The 13,313-nt window shown below is 50.5% G+C and overlaps 1 protein-coding gene across 1 annotated transcript in view; it reads right to left on the reverse strand.

Moving 5' to 3' along the window:
* The window catches only part of LOC139055819 (serine/threonine-protein kinase haspin homolog), a 39,597-nt gene that overhangs the window by 7,725 nt on the left and 18,559 nt on the right, over positions 1-13,313 (reverse strand). Inside the window, exons 3-4 of the mRNA XM_070533364.1 lie at positions 10,356-10,471; positions 7,012-7,191 (exon numbers count right to left, since the gene is read on the reverse strand). Coding sequence (XP_070389465.1) covers positions 7,012-7,191; positions 10,356-10,471 — 296 coding nt within the window. The remainder of the gene's footprint in view (positions 1-7,011; positions 7,192-10,355; positions 10,472-13,313) is intronic.

The raw sequence follows: 13,313 nt of genomic DNA on the forward strand, positions 1-13,313 counted from the left end.
CCGGTCATGCACTAATCGTGGCGATGTCGTCCCTGCAAACTTCATAATTTTGTGGGGATGTCGCGGCTAGCGAAGGACGAATCCCAACATAAAAACGTAACGCTTCTTTATTCGGCGAACGATGTCAGCGGACGGGCATACCAACGCTACGTTCGTCACGGTAGCGGGTGGTAGAAGGCGGCTTTTATCAGCCAGGCAGCCTGTTCTTATAGCCACCGTCGGTGACGCATACCTCGGGTGACATGGCGGTGGCGCTATGCTTTATCGACCATGCAAACCAGCGTGCAGCTGTGGTATGCTTGGCTAGATGATAAGATGGAAGGGTGCGCAGAAATATGCGCGGTGTGTGTCGTGTACTGGTATTCGCTGGTTCGGCGGAATCGGTGTAGGCCGGCTTCAGCCGGTCGATAGAGACGCGGATGGCGTTCCCTGTAAAGCGCAGGGTGAAGGTTTTGTCGTCGCGACGGATGACTGGGTAGGGTCCGCTATAAGGTGGCTGTAAAGGCCGGCGGACGGTGTCGTCGCGGAGAAAAGTGTGCGAACACGTTGCCAGATCCTTGAAGACGAAGGGCGCGGTCTTACAGTGGTGAGCTGCAGGTGACGGGCGGAGGGTAGCGATAGTGCGTCGGAGCCGGGCGATGAAATCGGTGGGATCTGACGTCGCGGTGGTATATGGCGGTGCAGCGAGAAATTCGCCTGGAAGGCGGAGAGGTTCCCCGTAGACGAGCTCTGCGGGTGTAGCCTGAATGTCGGGCTTAAAGGTGGCGCGAAGACCTAGGGTGACGGCTGGGATGGCTTCAGGCCAGGTTGAGTCCGGGTGGCACATGATGGCTGCTTTGAACTGTCGGTGGAAACGTTCGATCATCCCGTTGGCGCATGGGTGGTAGCTGGTGGTCCGCGAGCGTTCGAACCCGATGGTCAGCCCGAGCAGCCGGAAAAGGTGCGATTCGAACTGTCGTCCTTGGTCGGTGGTGACGCGGCGAGGGGGCCCGAAGCGGGCAATCCAGCCGGCGAAGAAGGCCGAGGCGACGTCTTCCGCAGTGATTCCCTCGAGGGGCCATGCCTCAGGCCATCGAGTGTACCGATCGATGGCGGTGAGGCAGTAGCGATAGCGTCCAGCTGGAGGCAAAGGCCCTATGATATCAAGGTGGACGTGTTGAAACCGACCAGAGGTCTGGGGGAATGCGCCGAGTGGTGAAGTGACATGCCTGGTCACTTTAGCGCGCTGGCATTGAATGCAGGAGCGCGCCCAAGTGCGGCAATCACGCTGCATGGAGGGCCAGACATAGCGGTCAGCCACGAGGCGTGCAGAGGCGCGTATGCCGGGATGGCTGAGATTATGTAGCTGGTTAAAGAGGCCATGGCGATGGGAAAGGGGCACGTAAGGCCTGCTTCGTGCTGTTGACATGTCGCAGTAGATAGTCTTTGTCGATTCAGGTATGGGGACTTGCTGCAGTTGTAGCGAGGACCTGCCCTTAAGAAGCTCCTGCAGTTCAGCGCCCGTAGTCTGAGCCTCGGCGAGGACATCAGCTGTTATCGGTGAAGGGCTAATAGCTGCCACACGTGAAAGCGCGTCGGCGACCACGTTGTCCTTCCCGCTGACATGTTGGATGTCGGTGGTAAACTGGGCGATGAACGAGAGCTGGTTCTGCTGAACCGGTGGGAGTTTGTCGCGGCGCTGAGAGAAGGCGTAGGTCAGAGGTTTATGGTCGGTGTAGATAGTGCAGTGTTGTGCTTCGAGAATGTGGCGAAAGTGCTGAACTGCTTCGTATATCGCCAGAAGTTCTCGGTAGTAAGCTGGCGAACTCGACGGCGCGGGGGTCGTGGTTTCGTCGGTAGGACTGGCCGCAGAAGGGGTCGTTTTGAGAGCTGAGAGTTTCTTGGAGAAGAACGCCAAGGGATGCCAGGTGTTGTCTACGTGCTGCATAAGGGCGGCGCCTATGGCGATGCTAGAGGCGTCCGTGAAGAGCCCCAAGGGAGCGTCTGGCACAGGATGGGAGAGAAGTGTGGCGGTGCAAAGCGCAGCTTTGCATTTTTCAAAAAGTTCTGTTAAAGGCGGTGTCCACGTGATGGGTTGGTTTCCTCGTAGACCAGCCAAGGCATCATGGAGGGGAGCCTGGTACTCGGCTGCGTGTGGCAAGAAACGCCTGTAAAAGTTCAGCATGCCGAGGAAACGGCGAAGGTCTTTAGCGGTGGTTGGTTGAGGGTAATTTTGCATGTCTGAGATGCGTTCAGGTAAGGGTCGAGTTCCCTCTGATGAAACTTCATGGCCGAGGAATTTGACGACTGAAGTGCCGAGCGTGCTCTTTGGGACATTGACGAGAAGGCCGTGGTCGTCGAGGCGTTGGAAAAGGAGACGAAGGTGCCTGTGGTGTTCGTCGGCGTTGCGGGAAAAGACCAATATGTCATCAAGATAGACGAAGCAGAAGTCGAGGCCGCGGACGACTTCGTCGATGAAGCGTTGAAAGGTTTGTCCAGCGTTCCGCAGGCCAAAGCTCATGAAGGGAAACTCGAACAAGCCGAAAGGAGTAATTATTGCAGCTTTCGGGACGTCGTCCGGATTGACAGGTATCTGCGTGTAGGCCTTGACCAAGTCAAGCACGGAAAAAACGTGGCAGCCGGAAATGCGATGTGCGAAGTCCTGTATGTGGTGAACGGGGTACCTGTCCGGAATTGTGCGGGCGTTGAGGGCACGGTAGTCCCCACAGGGCCGCCAGCCTTCGGTCTTCTTAGGGACGAGGTGAAGTGGTGAGGCCCATGGGCCGTCGGAGGGGCGGGCGATTCCCTCCTGGAGCATGGCTTCGAACTCTGCTTTGGCTATGCGCATGCGGTCCGGGGCAAGGCGACGGGCGCGACAGAAAACCGGGGGCCCTGGGGTGGTCCGGATGTAGTGCAAGGTGGTATGCTGCACGTCGCGTGGCAACCCGCTGGGGCGCGTCAAACCGGGAAATTCGGCGAGAATGGCGTGGTACGGTGAATTATGTTCGACGCTGAGTACTTTGATGCTTGGCTGGTGGGTAGTCGTTCGCTGACCTGGCTCAGAATGTCCCGTTGTCGCGTCGATGAGACGGTCGTGGCGGCAGTGCGGAAGGAGGTTGTAGTGCGCCAAAAAGTCTGAGCCGATGATTGGCTCTGTGACGTCGGCGATGACAAAATTCCAATGAAGGTCAGGGCGTAGGTTTTTGAGCTTGACGTGCAGGCGGAGCGAGCCGCAAGTTTTGATAGTGGACCGGTTTGCCGCGCTGAGCTCGAAAGACGTAGAAGGACGGGGACCTTGAAGGTGGGCTCGTGGGTAGCAGCAAATGTCGGAACCGCTGTCGACAAGGAACCGCTGCTTTGTAATTTGGTCGGTGACGAAGATGCGATGGCCTCCAGGTTGGCAGCTCGCAGCCGTGGCTACGAGCTGCCGTTGGCGTTTCCCCGATTTCTAGCGGAGCAGGGCGGTCGACATTGCCGTGCTCTGTCCCCGAAGCGTCTATGGTAGTAACACCGGTCGTCGTCACCAGGCTGCTGCGACGGGGTAGTGTTCTGGCCACGGCTTTGCGAGTGGCGCGTCGGGAAGTGTTGATCCAGGCGTCGTTGAATGGAGCTGAGCTGTCGGTTGACATCGTCGATACGCCGCGCAAGCTCTATGGTGTTCGGCGGTGCGGCGACAGCCTGGACGGTGGGCGATAACGGCGGCAAAGAGACCTCAATGACGCGGTCAGCGATCCCGGCGAGTTGGTCGAGAGGTAGCGTAAGCTGAGCCTGCAGAATTGCCTGGACGTGCGGTGGAAGTCGTTGAAGCCAAAGTGCTCGCAGTAAGGAATCCTGGACTTCCATGTTGCCCGCGAGAGCACGCATGTGGCGGAGGAGCTGCGAAGGCTTGCGCTCGGGAAGTTCTGCGGACTGAAAGTTGTCGCACCTTCTGGTCGTCCGAGAGTGACAGGCGGCGAATGAGTTCCGTCTTGAGGTGTTCGTAAAGGTTGGCCGTTGGTGGATTGGCAAGGATATCCCGGACCTCGCTGGCGTAGCGGGCATCGAGGTGGGCGACGACGTAATCGTAGCGGGTCCGGTGTTGTGTGATGTGCGCAAGGGAGAACTGGGCCTCGACTTGGGCGACCCATACCTCGGGCGAGTCGGCCCAAAACGGCGGAAGCTTGACAGCGAGACGCCAGACGCCGTGCGGGGCAGTGTGCGGGATGCCATCTACCGGCGTTGTGACGTCCTCGGCGGAGCCGGCAGGATGCTGCTGCACGGAACCATTGAGCTGGTCGTGCCGTTGCTGAAGCTGTTGCTCTTGCTTCTGGATCACCTCTTGCTGCGCGTGAAGCTGCCTGTTGAGAAGTTCCAGCTGTCGTTGAAGGGCGTCTTGTTCGTCCATGGTGATGCGTTGTTCGTTGTCCGGGTCACCAGATGTGGGGATGTCGCGGCTAGCGAAGGACGAATCCCAACATAAAAACGTAACGCTTCTTTATTCGGTGAACGATGTCATCGGACGGGCATACCAACGCTACGTTCGTCACGGTAGCGGGTGGTAGAAGGCGGCTTTTATCAGCCAGGCAGCCTGTTCTTATAGCCACCGTCGGTGACGCATACCTCGGGTGACATGGCGGTGGCGCTATGCTTTATCGACCATGCAAGCCAGCGTGCAGCTGTGGTATGCTTGGCCAGATGATAAGATGGAAGGGTGCGCAGAAATATGCGCGGTGTGTTTCGCCACAATTTCATCCGCCCACCTAATCTTCCGCCCCCTGCTACGCTTCCCGTCCCTTGGAATCCACTCCGTAACCCGTAATGACCAGCGGTTATCTTCCCTCCTGATTACATGTCCTGCCGATGCCCATTTCTTTTTCTTGAATTCAACTAAGATGTCATTAGCTCGAGTTTGTTCCCTCACCCAATCTGCTCCTTTCTTATCCCTTAACGCTACACCTATCATTCTTTTTTGCATAGCTCGTTGTGTCTTCCTCAATTTAAGTAGAACCCTTTCCGTAAGCCTCCAGCTTTCCGTGAGTACTGGTAAGACACAGCTGTTGGGCACTTTTCTCTTGAGGGATTATGGCAACCTGCTGTTCATGATCTGAGAATGCCTGCAAAACGCACCCCAGCCCATTGTTATTCTGATTATTTCCGCCTCATGATGCGGATCCGCCGTCACTACCTGCCCTAAGTAGATGTATTCCCTTACCACTTCCAGTGCCTCGCTACCTAGCGTAAACTGCACATATCAGCGTGCATATCGCTACCGCGATATGCACGCTCATAAATAAGAGTGGCGAAGTAGGGAGAAGGGAGTTTCAAAACAGACATTATGTGGCAATTCTTTCAGGGATTTTCAACTTTCGCGTCGAAAATTCTCGCATTGCTTTGAATGGTCCCGGTAAACTTGCCTACTGCAATTTGTTCTAATTTCTTTTTTGCCGATTAAATGTAATACTCCCACTTGCGCGCGATTAAATATAGCCAAACTAAATAAATAATCCTGGATTGAGTCAATTCACATGGTCCTTCATTTGTAAGCGCTATTTGCCATTGACCGACCTCCTCTGCTAATATTTTACGTCCGACATCACGATTGGCTCGCAGCTTCTGTGCGAATGGCTTTAGGGCAAAAAATAATAAAAAACAAAACAAACACATTGTAACGGGTCCTGATGTCAGCGCATCATTTTGCTTGCTTACGGGTTGAAACAGCCTGCGATACCAAATAGCGTGCATGGCCATCAGAACAACTGCAACACAGTGCAGCGCACGCATTAGCTCAGTTTCTCGTAGAATCGGCAAGTTACTCAATTATAGTATTGTAACTGATTACGACGCTGCATTTGTCGAAGTCATTCATTTTCTTACCATTGTCATATATATACGTGTTTCCCGTATTCACTGATATCAATGTGTTAACGGGATGGTTGTGTGCGTGCTTGCGCTGCGTTTTCTACCAATAAGGGCGGCCATGCGTACATGAAAATGAACATCTAGAATGCTTGTGAGCTGTTCAGATAATTGTTTTGTCGCGTGTATCAACTTTTGAAATGTTCTCACAATAGCCTTCTCTATTCTTCGTCTGTCGCTTTTTTTTTTTTTTTTTGAGCCCGTCTACGAACTAAGAGGCGTAACTAGAGCAATCTAACCGGCGCCAACATCTCCTTGCATACAGTTTAAAAAAGAAAAAAGAAACTGTGCGCCTTAAATTTTACTCATTAAACAACGAAGCGGGCCAATCGAAGGAATAAACAAGCAAATACGTGACCCTTGCTCCCTGTCACTGCGGCGTCAAACTGCTACGACGTAGTACGTGTTCGTGCAACGTACTGCAACATGTGCCCTTATTCACAAAGCACTTTGTAAGCTAAAATGATTTGTCAGAGAACGCGAAAACCAATCGTGATGCAGAAATACTAGCTAAGGCCGACGGCAATTAAAAGGAAAATATTCTTGCGAAATATAAAATTTAAAAAAGCATTTGAGAATACCCGGCCTACGTTTTCTTGCAACGCATTTTAACCTTTCGGATATTTTAGCCGTTGAGCCGCCGATTATTATGCGTTCCTAATTTTACATCTCTCGTAGGTTTCGGTAATAAATAGCCTTGGGCCGATTCGTAAGGATGGCACCAGATGGGAGATGTGCGCCGTCAAACTCTCTCTAAACGTGCCACGTTGTTCCAGTATTTTTTAACATGACCTCGCTTTATGCATCGAAACACGAAAGTAACTGGTCAAAGTAATTGGGATACGATTATCTCGAAATTGGTCTCATCCGGCGAAGTCGTTCCAAATGATAATACGTCATGAAAACTGACCGGCTGCAATTCGTAAATAGCAATTTGCGCCGTGAGGCAATTAATTGAAAGAAGGTAATTATTATTTCATAATTCGACCATGTTGTTCGATTTCTCGCCCAAGCCTCTCGACCGTTCCCGCTCGAGGGAGAGGATCGTGCCATCTTCCGGAGGCAATGTCCAAACACAAAAGAAATCCGTATGGTGCGTAGAAAAACAAAGGAACACGTGCGCGGTCACCGCCGAACCTGGTCATGACGCATTCGAGGATGACGCTGCTCAGCGACATGGGCAGCTCGCCGTCCTCGTTGCGGCTGCCGCCCACGGGGATCACCTTGACGGCGCTCTCGTGACCGCTGGGCCTCCGGATGCGGTACACGTCGGCCGTGCAGCCTTCGCCCAGCTTGAGACATCGGCGGCAGTCGTCGCTGCACGGCGAAAACGGAGGAGAGGGTGAACTCTATAGCAGCCCAGCAGTTACATTATAACGGAGCAATGGCGATGAAAGCTGGGAGGGGACTACCCCCTTTGCGCGGCTCACTTTCGAGGCTCAAGTTGGGGCAAACTCTGGCTTCACTTCGGCCGGCGAGAAGCAGCCGGTGCAGACACCGGGGAATCTCCGAAATAAAAAAGCCCTCCTTGGCAGAGGCATCGCACCCGGTTCACGGACACATTTCTTAATCGAGTAGACAGTCGTGTACAGCGTAACCGAATCAACTCGGGCGAACAAGCGGAGAGTACCGTCGAAGTACGCCCGTTCAAGAGGAGCGACTGGTCGAAAGAATGGCCGAAAACACGAGGGATACTTATTTCAAAATAAAAATGTTACTATTTACTGCTCTAATGATATGCGGTATTTTCGCGAGTCGGTAGTTTGATTTCTGCAGGTGTTCGCCAGGTTATCACTGCTATCAGATTACCGCTCGGCGCGAAAACGCGGAAACAGTACATATAATGGAATTTTCTTGAACGCTGTCGCCTCATCATCATCAGCCTGGTTACGCCCATTGCAGGGCAAAGACCTCTCCCATACTTCAACTACTCCGGTCATGTACTAAAATTGGCCATGTTGTCCCTGCAAATTTCTTAATCTCATACGCCCACCTAACTTTCTGCCGTCCCCTCCTACGCTTCCCTTCCCTTGGGATCCAGTTCGTAACCCTTATTTATCACCGGTTATTTTCCCTCCTCCTTACATGTCCTGCCCATGCCCATTTCTTTCTCTTGAATTCAACTAAGATGTCATTAACTCGCCTTTGTTCCCTCACCCAATCTTCTCTTATCCCTTAACGTTACATCCATCATTCTTTCCATAGCTCGTTGCGTCTCCCTCAATTTAAGCAGAACCCTTTTCGTAAGCCTCCAGGTTTCTGCCCCGTAGGTGAGTACTGGTAAGACACAGCTATTATACACTTTTCTCTTGAGGGATAATGGCAACCTACTGTTCATGATCTGAGAATGCCTGCCAAACGCCCCCCAGCCCATTCTTATTCTTCTGATTATTTCAGTGTCACGATCCGGATCTGCGGTCACTACCAGTGCCTCGCTACCTATCGTAAACTGCTATTCTCTTCGGAGACCACTCAACATTACTTTAGTTTTCTGCAGATTAATTTTTAGACCCCACCATCTGCTTTGCCTCTCTAGGTCAGTGAGCATGCATTGCAAATGGTCCCCTGAGTTACTAAGCAAGGCAATATCATCAGTTAATCGCAAGTTACTAAGGTATTCTCCATTGACTTTTACCCCAATTCTTCCCAATCGAGGTCTTTCAATACCTCCTAGACACACGCCATGAATAGCATTGGAGAGATCCTATCTCGCTGCCTGACGCCTTTCTGTATTGGCATTTTGTTGCTTTCTTTATGGAGGACTACGGTGGCTGTGGAGCCGCTTTAGATATCTCAGTATTTTTACATACGGCTAGTCTACACCCTGATTCCGTAATGCCTCCATGACTGCTAAGGCTTCGACAGAATCAAAAACATTTTCGTAATCAATGAAAGCTATATTTAAGGGTTGGTTATATTCCTCACATTTTTCTATCACGTTATTGATAGTGTGAATATGGTTTACTTTTGAGTAGGCTCTACGGAATCCTGCCTGGTCCTTTGCATAGCAGAAGTATAAGGTGTTCCCGATTCTATTTGCGATTACCTTAGTAAATACTTTGAAGGCAACGCACAGTAAGCTGATCCGTCTATAATTTTTCAAGCCTTTGGCGTCCCCTTTCTTATGGATTAGTATTAAGTTAGCGTTTTTCCAAGATTCCGGTACGCTTGAAGTCATGAGGCATTGCGTATGGAGGGTGGCAATTTTTCTAGAAAAATCTGCCCAGCATCCTTCAACAAATCTGCTGTTATCTGATCCTCACCAGCTGCCTTCCTCCTTTGCATAGCTCCCAAAGCTTACTTTACTTCTTCCGGTGTTAGTTGTGGGACTTCCAATTTCTCTAGACTATTCTCTCTTCCATTATCATCGTGGGTGCCACTGGTACTGTACAAATCTCTACAGAACTCCTCAGCCACATGAATGATCTCATCAATATTAGTAATATTGCCGGCTTTGTCTCTTAACGCATTCATCTGATTCTTGCCTATTCCTAGTTTCTTCTTCACTGCTTTTAGGCTTCTTCCGTTCCTGAGAGCATGTTCAATTCTATCCATATTATACTTCCTTATGTCGGCTGTCTTACGCTTGTTGATTAACTTGGAAAGTTCTGCCAGTTCTATTCAAGCTGTAGAGTTAGAGGCTTTGATACAATGGCGTTTCTTGATCAGAGATTTCGTCTCCTGCGATAGCTTACCGGCATGCTGTCTAACAAAGTTACCACCGACTTCTATTGCACGCTCCTTAATGATGCCCATAAGATTGTCGTTCGTATCTTCAACACTAAGGTCCTCTTCCTGAGTTAAAGCCGAATACCTGTTCTGCAGCTTGATCCGGAATTCCTCTATTTTCCCTCTTACCGCTGACGCATTGATCGGCTTCCCATCGGCGTCCCAGCAGTTTGTGGGAAACAAACTGCCCAAAATATAGCCGCTTTTGAGCGGTGCTGCACGCGAGCCTATGAACCGACCTATATCAACACCACTTACACAATGAGCAAATCGAGAACAAGGTGAAAGCAGGACCCAACGTTTGTCTCTCGCAACGTTGGCTCCTGCTTTCACCTTGATCTCGTTTTGCTCATCGTCTTGAACTTCCATCTCCCGCCTTCCGCGTGTTTTCCCTGGGTCAACAAAAGCTAGATAGCGCAAGGCCTGTTCACTCCCATCCATGAAGTCATGCTATTGTCCCGTCTGCCATGGAATGTAATGGGTATGCTCCCGAGTGTGCCGCAATGATTTTGACGTCACCGCTTTTGCCACGCCAGCCTTGGCAGTTGAAATTTCGGGACCAGTAGCATGACGTTATGGACCGGAGTGAACAGACCGTTTTGGTGTTGCCTATGTATGGCTCTTCCTTTGGCTGTTCCCTTTCCCTCAAGCACGTGCGCTCATACAAGTGGATGGAACACGAAAAGCTCGCACTGAGCCCGCGGGAAGTAGGGGGGGAAGGAGGAAGTGTAGCCTCCGCGTGGACAACTCACGTGAGTCGCAGCGCCACCTCGAACGTCACCGGCGCCTCCTGCTGGCAGTGCTTGAGCAGCTGCTGCTGCACAGTGGCGGGTCCCGCGTCGTCGCGTGCGATGGGCGCTTGCTCACGCTGCGTCGTGAAAAAAAAAATTACTTTGAACGGCATATCTGCTACGGAAAAAACTTTATAAAGAAACTGCGAAAAAACGTTCCTTCGAGCACGAAAAGAAATTCCTTTGCCAGAGGTAGGCCAATATTTGATACTTGTGCCGTGAAAAGCGCTGCACGAATCATGTGTTGACATATCAGACATAAATTTAATTGATCAGAAAGTTGTATAATAAGCACTACTAATTATTATATTCAAATGAACACGAGCGATACTGGAAGCTCAACAGGGATGTTGCTAAAACAAAACTTTTTTTATGATCTGCATTAGCTTCGACGAGCGGTATCTGTCCGGCTTGGTGCGCAACAGCTGTCTCCCCCACGCATAGGTCAATTTGGTGTTTATAAGGGGAGCCTAGAAAGATTTCGGTTTTGCCTGAAGAAATTGCCAGCTGGCAAGCAAGCGATGTAGTGTTGTGCGACTCGTTGTAGTGCGCCAGAACACAGGCCAACATATATTCGACACTTTTCGTCTACAAGTAATCACAATTTGACGAATAAATTTCGTTGCAAGTTACACAGAAAGTGAATCATTTGCACTTGAGGCCTCTGCCACATTACTTCTACCCTAACACGTAACGATGTCCCGTAGATTGATCCAACTTCAAAACGCGCTTTACTAGTATTGCAGACTGCAAGGACCCGGAACAGGAGGTCTCCAGGGGCGTGCAAGCGCACGGCTGTGATGGCGTGCGCAATTGCTTCTGTGCTCCAACAACCCCGCTGTTGACCGCCGTTCGCTCAGGTATCTTTTTTTTTCTTTCTTTCATGGTATTTATTATAGTTGCATTCAACCAGACGTTCACCAGTTCTGCATAGTCAGAGAATGGAGGGCACAATGAAAGTCACACAGAAGAGGCGGCGTTCATACTGTGAGTAGAAACGTTCGTGTCACTTTAGAAGGGTGGCAAGGATAAGCACCTCACCAAAATAGGGTACCAGTCCTGTTGCACACCGAGTCCATCATAAACCTGCTTTAGGTGTAGTATCATTTGGTTGAAATTTGCCCTTGTAGGTACAACCGTTTCAGCGTTTCGATCCGTCATTCGCGTTTTCCACAAACTGTGCATTCCCATGACAAAAAACATATCGAAAGGTGCACTATTATCAGAGGTTGGCAGCAGGTATCGCACAGTATGAGCGTTAATCTTAAAGTCTTTCTAAGCGAGGAGGCGATAGATCAATTAACAATCTACTTAAACAAATTGTGGAACGAGGGAACGATCCCGGAGGAATGGAAACACGCCGAGGTCGTAATGATCCCGAAGCCAGGAAAAAAACTACAGATAGAAAACCTAAGACCAATTTCCCTCACCTCGTGCTTGGGAAAGTTATACGAAAGAATAATCACAAAGAGAATACAGCAACTCATGGAAGGGAAGGAACTGTATCCGCACAGTATGTTTGGCTTCCGAGCAAAGCTATCAACACAGGATGTCCTCCTACAGATTAAGGAAGAGGTCCTAAGCAAAGCACCCAAGACAGGAGAAAACATCATAATGGCACTAGACATCAAGGGAGCCTTCGATAATGTCAGCCACACGGCAATAATGGAAGGGCTTCAAAACATAAATTCTGGGAAGAGGACTCATGACTACGTGAGAGCCTTCCTAGCAAAAAGAACGGCCACAATAGGACTAGGGGATATAAGAAGCGAAACCTTTGTCACCCCAAGCAAAGGTACGCCACAGGGCTCAGTCATTTCACCCATACTGTTTAACATTGCGATGCTTGGCCTGGCCAGGGAACTCGGCGAAATCGAGGGCATACGACATGCAATGTATGCGGACTATATCACAATATGGGCCAACCAAGGAACGCTAGGACAAAAGCAAGAGAAACTGCAAGAGGCAGCAAACCGCGTAGAAAACTATGTTAAGGCCAGAGGCCTGGCTTGCTCCACAGAGAAATCGGAAATACTCAGAATTGGAAAGAACCCCACCAAGGCCGAAATCGAAATAAACTTGGAGGGCCAGCTTATAGCGGAAAAGAACATGATAAGAATTCTAGGAATGTGGCTGCAAAGCAGCGGAAAATGCAGTCACACCATTAGCTTACTCCAAAAATCGGCAGATCAAGTAAGCAGGATGATTACGAGAGTTTCAAATAGAAGACATGGCATGAAAGAGGCAGACACGATCAAGTTGGTTAAAAGTTTAGTGGTCAGCAGAGTCACATACTCGCTACCTTACCACTTGATGAACAAGCTAGAAAGAGAACAAGCAGAAACCATACTAAGGAAGGCGTACAAAACGGCACTGCACCTACCGAGGAATACTTCAAACGAGAAGCTACTGCAGCTAGGAATACACAACACGTTCAGCGAGCTGGCAGAAGCGCAACTAAACGCACAAATAGCGAGACTTTGGCAGTCGGCTACAGGAAGAATGCTCCTAAAGAGACTAGGATACGATACGAAAGGGGCAATAGATCGAGAGGCAGACATCCCAGACAACATCCGACAAACCCTCAGAATAAGTCCAATTCCACGCAACATGGATGCGAACCTACACGCAGCCAGAAGGCAGGCAAGGGCAGATTACGTGGAAGGCCACCTGGCAACACAGGAAAACACGGTGTACACGGATGCAGGGCTATACCCGTGGGACAAGCACACTAGAACACACAGAGTAGCTACGGCTGTAGTAGACTACATGGGAGAGACAATCAGCTGCGCAACCATAAGGAATTGCACGGTAGCGGAGGGGGAAGAGGTCGCCATAGCGCTTGCAGCGACCGAAGGCTACCGAAGTAACAGATCACTGACCATATTAACAGACTCCAAAGCTGCATGCAGGCATTAC

Source organism: Dermacentor albipictus, chromosome 2 (genome assembly GCF_038994185.2).
Source record: "Dermacentor albipictus isolate Rhodes 1998 colony chromosome 2, USDA_Dalb.pri_finalv2, whole genome shotgun sequence".
Classification (NCBI taxonomy): domain Eukaryota; kingdom Metazoa; phylum Arthropoda; class Arachnida; order Ixodida; family Ixodidae; genus Dermacentor; species Dermacentor albipictus.